We start from the raw sequence: 13,611 nt of genomic DNA, 5'->3' as shown, positions 1-13,611 counted from the left end.
ACTTTGTAAAGTATTTTGCTTATTCTGTGTAACGTAAAATATCACCCTTTTTTTGGAGCTGGAGAATGGAGACATGCTCATTTAGATCCTAATCCTGCAAACATATACATTCTTAACTTTGGCCGTGTGAGCAGTGTAATTGATTATAATGGGACTACTAGTGTAAGTAAATGTAAGCATGCACATATTTACAGGATTGGGGATTTTGACAGACTGGCTGCTGACTTTTCTCTCACTAGAGATTGATGTTATAACAGTGTTTAAAGTCTTTCCCTCTTGTGATGATTAATGTATGTATCTGTGCTAATGGGACATTTAAAATTGTATATTTTTGGAAGAGAAAATCTCATTCATTTAATCAGACTTCTACCACTAGCCTTCCTCATGTTTGGGTATATTGAGAGTGATAGGAGATGGGAAGGCATACTTCCTAGTGGGCAATGGATTTTAGGCAGTGTTTATAAAGACTGGGATGAATACTGAATATACTGTAGGATTTTGCCCTGTGTGTTGCAGTCTCCCCTTCTGGGGATGGGGAAGGAGGAGTATGTGCCTTGTATTACAGTCTCTCCTATTCCTCTGCGGAGAGGGGAGGGGGATTTTGTTGGGTGTGCATTTAATAATCACACTCATTTTGTGAGTTGAATCTCATTCTTAATTAATCACTGAATCCCCTCCCCCTTTGCAGAATCATTGAGGAGGGGGTGTGGGAAGGGGGCATTGAGCCAAGCCTGTGCTGACTATCCAAGGAGCTGCTAATTACCCAGGAGCAATGTCAGTTTCCCTATAGGTTAGCATTAATTACCAGCAGTTCCTTGCAGGATAAAAGTGGGGGTTGTGGGCCCAGGCTATCTTTCTCTAGATGAAGAGGGAGGGGAGAAGCATTAGCAGGCCATGGAGAGATTTGTCTATCCCCCCTACAATGTGTACCAGGGGTACAGTGGCACCTTCACGTCCAGCCACAGTGGGGGCTCGGTGGGCCCCAAACAGAAGCAGCCCAACTGGAAGCAAAGCAAAGGCAGCAGCCCTTTCCTGGGTGTCCCCACCACCCCCTCCCCAGAAGCCACTCCGGAGCCCGTTGACTACCTGGACAGCTACAAGCAGGTGCAGCTCAAGGGGCTGCTGTCCCCAGTGAGCCTGGGCCTCACCCCACGGCTCTGCAAGGCCAACACCAAGGAGGTGGGGGTGCAGGTGAACCCATGGGTGGATGCTTTGGTGCAGTGCTCGATGGGGCCCCGAAACACTGCAGGGCGGCCGCCCACAGAGCCCCTCGGCCTGCTTCAGCCAGGTGGCCCCGGCCATCTACTCGCCTGGGTTGAACCGGCACCTCTTCACCCTGCCCAAGGCGGCCGGGCCTAAGGTGGAGCAGGAGGCACTGCCCACGGCCCTGGAGAGGAAGGAGGGAGCCGACGGGGAGCAGGCGGCGCTGCAGCCGGAGGAAGACCCCAGTGAGAGGAGCCAGGCGGAGGCCACCGCCCCTACCCAGCTGTCGCAGTGGGAGGAGACTTAGAAGGCGCCGCTGGGAGGAGGGGCTGCTGAGACGGAGATCTGCCTTCCAGGTGGCCTGGGCTCCCTCTACGCCAGGGCTCACTGCGAAGTGCACGGAGTGGGAAACGGGGTCCTGGCTAGGGCAGAGCCGCCTTCCCCCCCTCCACTGTGACCCGCCGGCTCAGCAGCCCAGACTCAGCCCTGGCTCCGGGAGCGGCAGGTTCCCGCCCCTTAGCAGGCACCGTCCAGCTCCCGCTGCACAATATCACCGACAGAGGTTTCCCCTAGGTAGGAGCTGCTGCCCCAATGGCTGCAGTGCAGGAGCAGCCGTGAACCCCACTGTGCCCGGCGCTGGACAAAAAGCTGGAAACGTTGCCGGGGCTGGAGAAATGTTCAGGCTGAACAGGGGCAAGAGGGAAGGGGAGGGGGAACTGGACAAGGTTGTATTTGTACAGCGTAGGGGCATAATCTCTGAGATGTGAATAAGGGATGTTAGTTCTCCACCTACCTAGCCACTGTCATACGAAGGGTGGTCACAAATCATTTTGACCAATAGTTTATTTTTGAACATTTATAGATTTTTTTCAATTTAAATATTCATAGTTGCAGGAAATTATAAGGGGAGTCATTAACTTTTTATTTACAATTGACATTGAGATTCAAAGTTAAAGCTTTATATCCATTAAAACACAAATTGTCAACATGACATGTCAAGATATACTAAGTGAATATCCTTAAATCAAACTAAGTTCTCAAGTAGCATGCTCTTCTTTGCCTGTCTAAAATTTCTGTTGATGGAACTGTTTGGCTTGTGCACAGTGAAGTCAACATTTACTGACATTTACCAATAAAAATCTAATCCAGGCTTAATGAGAATTTCCTATGGCTGATGGCAGCAATGGGTTGTGTGGGATTGGAAGAAGTGGGTCTGGTAGGAATCTCATTTTTGAACATGGCTACCTCTCTGATCTCCACTAGCATGGTATCCATGTTCCTGAACATTCTTGCATCTCTTAAAGCATAAGTGCAACCATACTAGCACCACCCTCCAGCTGTAATGTCTCTTAATTTTAAGATCCAGATAACTTCTGTAGTCTTAAAATCCTTCATGGATTTGATTAGACCTTATAGTGATGGGACAGGATGGCCTACATAACACTCCCTGTTATATGCTCCACACTCCCTGTTTATACTCCATTTTTAATTTATTTTTTAGCATTGGTTACTTCTGTTCAATTAGTATTCTCTAGGGCAGTGGTCACCAACTGGTCGATCGCGATCTTCTGGTCAATCCTGGAGGCTCTCTCCGTTGATTGTGAGCTCCAGTGGTGTAGTGGGGCTGCTGCTAAGGCAGGCTCCCTGCCTGCCCTGGCCCCAGGCTGCTCCCAGAAGCTGCTAGCGCAACCCTGTGGCTTTGTGGGGGGGAGCAGAGGTTTCTGCATGCTGCTCCTGCTTACAAGCACCACCCCTGCAGCTCCCATTGGCCGGGAATGGGGAACAGTGGCCAATGGGAGCTGTGAGGGCAGTGCTTGCAAGCAGGAGCAGTGCATGGAGATCCCTTACCCCCTCCTCAAGCCACAGGGGCGCATTGGCCCCTTCCAAGAGCAATGTGGGGCCAGGGCAGGCAAGTAGCCTGCCTTAGCGGCAGCCTCACTACACCACCAACCAGGAGCCACCAGCAGTAAGTGCTGCCTGGCGGGACCCTGCATCTGAGCCCCCTCCTGGAGCCAGCACCCCAAACCCCCTCCTGCACCCCCAGCCCTGACCCCCCTCCCGGAGGCAGCACCCTGTACCCCTTCCTGCACCCCAACACTCTGCCCCAGCCTGGAGCCCCCTCCTGCACCCAAACTCCATCCTGGAGCCCTCACCCCTTCCTGAACCCCAACTGCCTGCCCCAGCCTGGTGAAAGTGAGTGAAGGTGGGGGAGAGCAAGTGATGGGGGGGGAATGGAGTGAGTGAGGCGGGGCCTCGGGGAAGCGGCGGTGTAGATCCTAGGTTACACTAAAATTCAAAAAATGATCTTGTGCGTAAAAAGGTTAGAGACCACGGCTCTAGGGCATCTGATATTATTTAGAATGGTCTTTCTTCATCTTATTCTAGCTCGTTCAAACTCTAAACTCCTTTTATTGCATCTACCTGTTTCTTTCCCTTTCCCTTTCTTGAGTGATTGCTAAAATGCTTTGGGATACAGTTTGTATGAAGTACTCCTTATCAAAGCTGCACCAGTGGTTCTCAACCTATTTACCATTGTGGGCTGTGTTCAATAGTACCTATATGGCCCTGAGGATGTCACATGGGCCGCAGCTCTGTGCTGGCTGGGCTACAGGTTGAGAACACTGGTTTAACTCCAATTTTTGGGAGGTGGGAGGGGACACCTCCAAATGTAACTGAACTCCCTCACCAGGGTCTCAACACACTACCTTAATGCTAACTGCAAGTGAAGGAAATACTTAGCAATTCTAGCATAGGATTTCTAGGTAAATACTAGGGCCAGTGATTCACAGGCTAAATCCTATCCTGAATGGTTTTAAGCACATGCTGCTTAAAAGCATTCCTGAATCAGGGACTTACACTCTTTCTAAAGGATTACAAGGGAAACACTGCTACAGTTAAAAGTTCTGTGGTCTCATGAAAAATTCTTGCCTTTAAAAAAGGATGAGGGATAGAGATCCACGCTTCATGGTTATGCATAATCATGTAACCACTGAAGCTCACAGCGGTTTAGCACTTTTCTAATACTGGTGTAGTGCAACCCCCTAAAAATCCAGGATCAGTCACATGGAAGAACATAAAAAGGGACTTGATTCAGTGCCTTGTATTCTAGCAGGTTATGACTGAACTTTCTCTGTCACAGTTCTTGGAACAGAAGTATGGCTATTTTCATTGTAAAGACTGAAAAACCAGATTGGAAAGCATCTATGTGTGGTGCATTTCTGGAAGTAACAAGGTAGCTAACAATGTACTGAAATCCTTATTATCCATATTCTAGTTTGTAGAGTGGAGGAACTCTTCCTCTAATAAGAATAATCTGACATGACACAAATTTAGGATCTGTCTAGGAAATATTTCTGAATGTAAGTGTCACAGTGGTAACTAAGCATTTACATTTCTTAGGTTTACTTTAAACAACTCTGTTGCAAATGCTAAAAGGGCTTCAATCCTTACTGAGTGGAAGCAATCCAGTGCCAGGTAAATTATATGAATGGTGAAAGACACTCTAAGAACTGTAGCAAATTCAGGAGACCTTAAAATTAATTACAAGGTCCAAGTTAGTTTGTCACCCTTTCTGCTATCTTCAGTTGTATATACTGGTCTTTAATCCAAGCACCCTCATGGTTCAGGTATGACTACTAGCTTGGATAACTGCACAAATGAAGACCCTGATTCTTGCAAACACTCATGCACATGTGTACTTGGTAGGCTGAAATAATTTGACTACTTTTGCAGGTCTTTAGCTTTACATGTAAGTGTCTGCAAGACTTGGGTCTAAATCATTATGATTTGTTGCTAGGTGATAGCTAGGTTCCATAGTCAAAGTCTGCTTCTGGGAAACAACAAATGTGCACCCAAATTTGGACTGAAGTAATGTCAAGTATGAAAACATGAGTAACTTACCTCAGTTCATAACTGAAGAAGTCACTAATACTTGACAGAAGGCAGTTCTTCACATTGGCTGGAATCCCACTCTAAATTCCTGTACCAAAAACTTCAGTTGGCCTTCACAGTAGTTGTGGTGCTTGATTATGTTTAGTGTGGCTCTGGTAATTGCTGAGGCACTGGTAGAAAAACTCAGTTGTGCTGGGAAGTCTAGAACTCCTCTTTCCTTAGTAATGTGACAAAAATAAAGTATTGCAAAACCTGAGTCTTCACAAAGAGCATTAAGACATATCCCAAGTTGCAGGTATCACTGAGGTATGGGGCTGAGTTCCAACGTGTCTGTACATTAACCTAGTCACAACAGTTAAGATAAAGGGCAGAGTGATTAGAGTAAGGCCCTGCAGAGTCCAGGATCTTAATTTCATGTATTAAATTCTTGCTCTGCCAGAGGATCTGTATGTATTGCACTGACAAGTTTAACTCCATTGTTGCTGAGTTATTTCCCAAACCCATGAAAGGCACTGAGCAGTTGAGTGGGAAGATGGTGGATAGGGGAGGAGTGTCATTTCTATTTTTAGCCTTTCAGGCAGGTACATTAAACTGATATGCAGTTTGGCTATAGTCACCATAGCCATTAAGTTGACTAAATTTTATCCAGGGGTACAACATGTTTTTCCTACAGAATAATAAAGTTTTCCTGTATGATAGTACCTACTTTCCCTCAAACTATTTTTGCAGTTTAGGAAAAAGTGCACTGTTCAATAGATGCTCCTTCAAGGAGATTTAATTTGAAGCAATAGTAGCTGCTCCATTGTGGGAGCTGCATTCAGTCACACAGTATAGTCAGCTGGCAGTGGGGATTTGAAGGGAAAATTCTAACATTTATTATTCATAGGGGACTGGCTGGCAATTTTAAGAGTAAATGGGCAGACAAGGGAGAATGTGATTAATTAAATCTTCTACCTCTCCAGCTTCAACGGTCTATTTCTTCTAATAGTTCTATTGGCTAAAACCAAGTTCCTATTACTAAGTTCACTCAGGAAAACAAGGTCCCAGTGACCAGCTTCAATACTTGGATGCATCCACATAGATGCAAATTGGGATCCCTATTTATTTTATCACAAAAATCCCAGATGGGTGTAAATATATTGAAACAGGTGCTGTTACTGAGCACCAACACAAAGTTCTTACAGTACTTTACTAATGAAAGTCAGTCAAAACAGTATTTAGAAATGAAATATATAGCTGACATTTGATATTTTGTTTTCCATTATCTTTAGTAATTTTTTTCAGAGTAGAAACTTTTTATGTGTAACAGCATTTCTTCCTGAACAGACTTTTTCCCTGTGTCTATTCAGTCATACAACTAGAAGTGGTTTTTTTAGTACTTGTGGCCCTACAGGGTCAATGCAGATCTGAGAGATGGGTTATATACCTTTTTGTGCAGCAACACAGTTGTTTACCAAGTTCCAATTACAGGGTCAATCAATTATGGCTGTGCAAGCAAGGAATAAGAGAAGGGTGGCAAGTCATTGTGTGTTCAAAGGAAGAAATGCTACTTGACTCTGCCAGACTGAATTGGCAACGTTGCCAGTTAGAAGATGTTAGTACCTATAAACCAAGAACACATGAGATGGAAATCGTTCCGACACAAAACTGGAAGGCCGCAGTGTTATATTCATAGTCACTTTTCAGAACTGAACTTTAAACCATGAGATTTTAGAAACTTGTTTTTTAAAAAATCTACAGTCAATTTGCTCTTCCCTGTACATGCTATTGCTAAGGAATAGAATACAGATATCTTACATTTTCTTTCTGTATAATGGGCTTAGCCTTTTCGGAAGGAAATAATTATGAACATTTCAGTGTCTGCATGTTATTAACAGCTTGAGTCAGAATTGTAGACTCAGTCAAGAACAAGTTTTTCAGCAAACCAATCAGCACATACGCAGTTGTGATATATGACTTTTATATTTTAGTTAAATGAATGTACTGATCAAAATATCAACCAAAGTTACTTCACAAAAAACTAAGTGTATTTACAGCCTGAATAAGTTATATAATGTCTGAATAAGAGTGTCTCAGATGTGCAACAGATTTACATGCACACATTTAACAGCCGTTAAATGTAAGGAAACAAAAACATACAAGAATGACTTTATATATAACAAATCAAATAAGACATCTTTTTAAGAACTTAAAGTGAGAACTTGCATTTCACATTAATATTTTAAATTTTTATAGTCCAAATTTATATTAAATAAAAATATGCATGCGTGACAGTTCAAAAGGATTTTGAATATGTGATGTGACTTTTTCCTACAAAATGGTAAGGTAAATCAGATCAACCATCCTTTAATAGTATAAATATATTAATAAAAGCAACCCTCTAGTAAAAAGCAGCCAAAGTCCTTAACGAAAAGAAGAAGAAAAAAAGGGAAAAATCTACCTAGACCATTCATGGCATTCAGGGCCTAAGAACAGACCTCTGCAATATGATCCAGTACCTTCAGAAACAGTAGCCTAGCAACATTAGGAAATGTACTTCATAGCAGCTCATTGTTTTAAGATACAGTAATCATATTCAAATTACAGTGTACAGTAAATTGTAGTCCATTTACAATTTGATTCATATACACAGGCTCTCAGCTTTCGACCAATTTTGCTATGTTCTGTGGCCAGCTTCATTTTGCCCAGCTTTCACTCAATCAAACAAGACAAAAAAAGAGAAAAAATGTTCACGTTTTATAAGAAAAAATATTCTATAGTGAAGGAAACATTGCACTTTTGCCAATCTAAAATAATTTTCTAAAAAGGAAGTACTGTTCAGTGTAGTAGGCTTTGGTATGCAATGGAAGTCACTTCTTCAGTAGTGAGTTGCAGTTGCTCAGTGAAATGCTAACCAATTTTTGTGCAACACAGAACAAAGGATTCTGTTCTGGATAGTCTATGCTTCCTTTGCCCTTACAGTATTGCTACACATTTGAAGTTCTGCCCACCTCTTTTTAGAAGAAGTCCTAAATGTAACAAGAGTGAGTACAGTTTGACCAAACCTTTGTAAGGCAGAGAAGACATCGAACCACCTCACTCCAGCAGGGCAGCACTCCCAGCTTGAAAGAGAAAGGGGACACAAGACTCCTGTCAGAGACTTGTGCCAGAAACACTGGAGTCTGGAAGAAAAGTATTGATGACCCGGTAACTCTGAGCTCTGCGAATCATGTCGCGAATCTCTATATTCAGCTCCATTAGTTTGGTACAGATTTCAGTCAGGCTCTGGTTGGAGCCCACTAGTGCATAAGTGCCAGTCTGGCCCAGTGTTTGATGCCGGAAGTAAATGTTCAGTAGTGTCTGGACCTCATCATCAGAATTGCTTCCAAAGATGTCATTTGGCCACAAACTCCTGCAGTGCAACCAATGGAAAGCATATTTATGTTATTACTTGTTTGGTGGGATGATATTTTACTTAGTTATATACATCAATTGTACTTTCTACATATCTATAATCATACTGGAACTACATAATTTCACAACACTTGTCAATCAGACCCAGAATATTAGACACTGAATTCACATACATATAAAATGCAAGCTCCATCATATAAAACTGGAAAATGAAAACATACAAAGAAATGGAAAAGACAATGGGCTGGATCCTTAGGTGGTGTAAACTAATGATTTACACCTGCTGAGGATCTGGTCCTATAAGTGAATTAATTTTCAATAACAATTTCACTGCAGTACTTTTGATCTGTACGATAATTAAAGAAATTAGGATAGTGAGTTTTGTTTGATCTAGTATTAACATCCCCAAAGTTACTCCAGATATCACTTAAATGTTCTTGCTGGAGAAACAATCCACTTAGGAAACTGATAAAAACATGCATTTTTAATAATGTGACGGTTTAGTATAAATCATGTGGGAAAACTTGCCTGCATTCTCTTATTTGTAGTAATGCTTTACCAAGTTCATTATTTTTTAAACACTCCAACATGGATTGAATGGCTGCTTCTGTAGAACTGAATGTGGGCTCAGATAAGGCAGCTTCCATATTTAGAGGATCAGCTGCAATAACAGCAGTAGCATCTTTAAGATTTTTCTTTAATTCACTCAGTTCTCTTGACATATTTAGGAGCTGTTCAAAGACAAGAATTGATAAACATGTTTATATTTTCCTTTTGTATCAAGAAGCAGCAATACATTTCAGAGAAGCTCTATCATCATATTAGAATTATTTGTTGCTTATGAACAAACATTTTAATACAAGAACAACACTTTTCAATCTCAATGGCAAAAAAATTCTCATTGGTGTGTACAGTATATGCATCTAATGTACACAGACTGAATAGATCTTATTTTTATTCTTTATTCAATCCTCTGCTTCGCATTTGGCTTTTAACATATGAGAACACGTCTAGCTTTCAAAATATATCATATCTAACAGGATCAGCCCCCTGAAATGTTCAATAAGGAGATAGTAGTTGTGTAACCTTTTTACTGGACAGAAAGTTTAACGTGGCAAAAGATAGACAATTCACAATGCCTTAATTTGCTTCTAAGGATATAACAGAACATGACAATATGTGAATATCATGTTCTATCGACTGTGACAGCAACTGACAGTGGCTATTTCTTTTAAATAACAGTTCATGTATCCAGCAAAACATGCTACTTTCATGATTAAAACTATTCCTTGTATTGTTTTTTTCCACTCTGTAGGTTGCATCAACTGTAACAAATGATCCCATTGATTCACTCATTAACTTCAGGTATTGTGCTAAAATATGTTTACAAAATCAACTCTCTACTAAAAAAATTACTAAGATCTTAAACAAAAAAAAAGTCTACCATTCATGGTACTAGAGTCCTAATAACTGTCCTCTGCAATATGATCCATTACCGTTGAAAAGAACAGCCTAGCAAAACGACAAAACATACTTGGCAGCAGCTTCTCAAGATAAAGATAGGGTAATATTCAGATTGAGTGTAGCGTCCACACCACAATCACACCGGAATTAAACCAATAACTATATAAATTAAACAATCCCCAATTACTACAGAATCTGCGAGCTACTTGCTGTATACACTTTACAATTTGAAACTTGTTGTTCTAAGAATACAATCATATTAAAAGCTCTAATTCTTTCCCACTACTTCCATATATAATAAATTTTTACAAGGAAAAAAACATATGCTGTAATTTATTTTCTCATCTTCTCTTCAGTGATGACCACAGAATATACAGTGGTTACATGAAAAATACCATTTCTTAATATATTATGTGTTTTGGAGTATTTATGAGAATATATTTGCCTCCAAAGCCTGCTGATGTGAAGTATTTTAAGAAGTAATCTGCGTAGAAATATTTGAAGAGAAATGGCCAACTATCAAGCTCAAAATAGACCATTTCTGTGTCATGGTTTTAGAACTACTGTATCTCAAAGATATAGTCAGAAATTTTAGGAAATATTTTCTAAAACAAGCGATACAATCTTTATGAATCAAATTAAAATTAAATGACTATGATGATATGATTATTTGTACACTATAATTTTAATATTTTTTCTTTTAAGTGAACTTAGTACTCTTGGATGGAGTCAGATTGACAGCAGCAGAGACTGGAGACCTTTGTGAATCCACAGAAGAGGTACGGCATGAACACTTACAATACAAGCTTAAGGTCAAGTCTAGACTACAAACTTCTGCCAGCATAGCTATGTAAGTCAGGGGTATGAAGAGGTGTGATCCCTGACTGACACAGCTGCGGTGGGAAAGCTGCTAGTGTAGACTCAGTTACACCAGAAAAAATGTGCTTTTGCTGGTATAACTATATCTACACTAGAAGCTTTTTATTTCGTTCGGAGATCTGGAATAAGCAAAAGTGCAGTATTGCCAGTATAAACTGCATCCACTAAGAGCACTTTGCTGGTATCGTTATAGTGGCAAAGTGCTCCTACTGTAGATCTGGCCACAAAGTCCAACTAACATCAACCATGCCCTAGAATAAGAATCATTTCCAGACAATGGAAGCAAGGTCAATTTCCCTGAAATTTTCTTTGATCCTATAAAGACTTATGCATGTACTTAATTTTACATAGTGTGAGTAATCCCAACATGTTAAATTAAGCATTTGAATAAATCTCTGCAGGACTGGGCCTAATTTAGTATTCTCACTCATTACCATGCAATTTACTGAAATTACCATTGAAGACTGACTGCATAAAAGAACTCAAACTTTGAATCACTGTACTGTCTCTTACATACAGTGCATAATTCCTAAACACATTTTAATTCAGACAAAGAAGTGTTACAGAAACATTTAGTCTGGAGACCCATAGTTCAGGTTAATAATTAATTTTTGGTGAAATCATGTAGAAATAAAAATACAAAGATACAGTGATTATTTTAGTAAAAGGCTTGGTTGTGCTTACGACATACCTCTGGCATGGAACTAACTTCATGCACCTGTCCAATGAGTTTACAGTACGACTGAAAAAGCAACAGCAGCTGGAAGTGGAGTTTATATAATCTCTGACACAGTTCCAATTGCTAAGGAAAGATGTATAGGAAGAGAAAACATTAATAAAGAGCAGCGGATTTTGGGTCATTTCTGTGCAGCCAATAAAACATATTTGGGGACATATCTATTACTGTTTCTCTGGTAAGAAAAAGCTGGTTGGCATGATTTTACCAAACTATGATCACATATCAGAGTGAAAACACCCACGATATTGTTTTGTCTGTAGCTGGTCACAGTTCAAAATAATAATTCCTAGCTCTTATATAGCACTTTTCATCAGTTGCTCTCAAAGTGCTTTACAAAGGAGTTCAGTATCATTATCCCCAATTTACAGATGGTAAAACTGAGGCACAAAGAGGGGCAGTAACTTGCATATATATAATGTTTTTAAAATTCAAAAGTGGATGTCTTCTGAGAGAAAGGAAATCCAAAATGGGGTCCTGTCCCATGACCTGGACTCCTAGGTGCTATGATAATACAAGTAACAAGCAATAATAAGAATAACAAGGCGGTGCTCCAACCGAGCCAAATGCTCCCTTCTGTTTCTATGAATGGAAAGGAACAAAAAGCAGTGAATCCAATCATGTGGACATGGGGGAGGTAGGAAGTGCTGGGTTTGCTACATAAAACCCCTTTTCCTCAACCTTGATGAAATCACTTCATGGTACTCCAGGGTGGGGATCAAGTTCCATAGGTAAGGGGAGTTCTGGTCTCTGTGGTATCATTCCTGCCATCTTAAGTTAATGTTGCCACAGGAGTACTAACTTAAAATGATTCTCCTAACATGATGTGCAACTCCATCCCCAAGGGGGGACTGAGGATACCAAGGTATCATGGAATGGCTACAGCAGTTATGAGGTTCAAAGGAGCAGATGGACCTAGAGTTGTGGCTTTCCCAAGAGTGTGGGTTTTGGGGTTCTGAACCCTACAGGTGGACCAGGGGCCAAATTCTGTGTCCCTGACTGAACTGAGGTGGAAATGCTTTGAATCCAAATTCAAGGAGCTTCCTGTCTCTCATGCAGGAAGGATTAACTTGTCTAGGGGATGATTTGTCTTTCAGACTTTTTATAAGAAAAAGCAAAATGTTTAAAGCTTCAAAAGGGACCAAAAGGACTTGTGCCTAGACATAATCTCAGTGGCTGCTTTTGTTGCTTTAGAAGCTTGTTAACAAAAAATACCTCACAAAAGGCTTTATGAGACATTGTCCATTTCACCAACTCTACCCCAAACCAGTATTGTGTCAACTCTTTATTAGAACAAGGAGGGCTGGACACAGCTCATTCTGAGGGTTCCATGATGGAATAACTTGACAGCAATGCAAAGTGTTTCTTCCCCATCTCCTACATGAGAGATTAAGTATGATACTTCTGTAATTTGTAACCAGCAATTAGTTAGAAACAAGGTTCTGATTTCATCAGAGTGTTACCAACCCTTGCAATATCTCCCCAAGTCACAAGAGTTTGGCCAGGGTTGGAGCCAGTCTCCAAGAGTGGTGAATGACATGAGACGCTCCTGCCCTCTGGTGAATTTCAGCACTATATGGAGGGAAAACCTCTCTGACTGGCTGCCTTCCCCACATGCTCACTTCCTGGGGAAGAGCAGCCAGCCAGGGCTGCTATAGGAAGCAGGCCGAGATTTTGCCCTGTGCCCTCAGGAACCATTCTCACAAGAGTGGGGAGGAAGGAACAGAAAAATTGCATTAGCTTAGGGCAGCTCCACTCCCTCCTTCCCTCCTGGGAACAACTTGCTCTCTTCTTGCAACACCTGGCCTGGCAAAGAGGAGAAGAAGAAACCTACTGCAGCTGCCCTCACCCCCACACCAGAAGGAGCAGTGCTGAGTTTTGGGGATGGGGTACAGAACTGATGTGAAGGAAGGGCAGATGTGGGGGCAGAACTGAAGGGGTAACTTGAGGGGTCAAAATTAGGGATGAGCAGAATTAATGTGACAGGCAGATCTCATAAGGGGACAGAACTGATTTGGGGATTCGGAGAGTAGAATTAATTCCTG

At 41.5% G+C, this 13,611-nt stretch overlaps 2 protein-coding genes across 12 annotated transcripts in view; one reads left to right on the top strand and one right to left on the bottom strand.

Annotated features, from left to right (window-relative positions):
- Window positions 1-894: 894 nt before the first annotated feature.
- ZAR1L (zygote arrest 1 like) lies at window positions 895-7,118 on the top strand. Its single transcript, XM_073332753.2, is given in 6 exon segments — window positions 895-1,239; window positions 1,241-1,468; window positions 1,530-1,559; window positions 4,343-4,435; window positions 4,603-4,677; window positions 7,065-7,118. Coding segments are annotated over 6 exon segments (825 nt in total).
- Window positions 6,328-13,611, bottom strand: part of FRY (FRY microtubule binding protein) — a 372,765-nt gene continuing 365,481 nt past the window's right edge. For 5 of the 11 annotated variants that reach the window (XM_073341316.1, XM_073341299.2, XM_073341325.2 and 2 more), the window contains 3 exons: window positions 11,522-11,632; window positions 9,016-9,218; window positions 6,328-8,485 (listed from right to left, as the gene is read on the bottom strand). In XM_073341316.1, the coding sequence (XP_073197417.1) occupies window positions 8,227-8,485; window positions 9,016-9,218; window positions 11,522-11,632 (573 nt within the window). In that variant the 3' untranslated portion in view covers window positions 6,328-8,226. Of the gene's footprint in view, window positions 8,486-9,015; window positions 9,219-11,521; window positions 11,633-13,611 lie in introns of those variants that run through there. The other 6 variants (XM_073341342.2, XM_073341399.2, XM_073341408.2 and 3 more) reach the window with 2 other exon arrangements.

The sequence above is a fragment of the Lepidochelys kempii genome, chromosome 1, assembly GCF_965140285.1.
Source record: "Lepidochelys kempii isolate rLepKem1 chromosome 1, rLepKem1.hap1, whole genome shotgun sequence".
NCBI classification, from domain to species: Eukaryota; Metazoa; Chordata; order Testudines; family Cheloniidae; genus Lepidochelys; species Lepidochelys kempii.
This window is presented reverse-complemented; position numbering and strand designations above follow the sequence as displayed.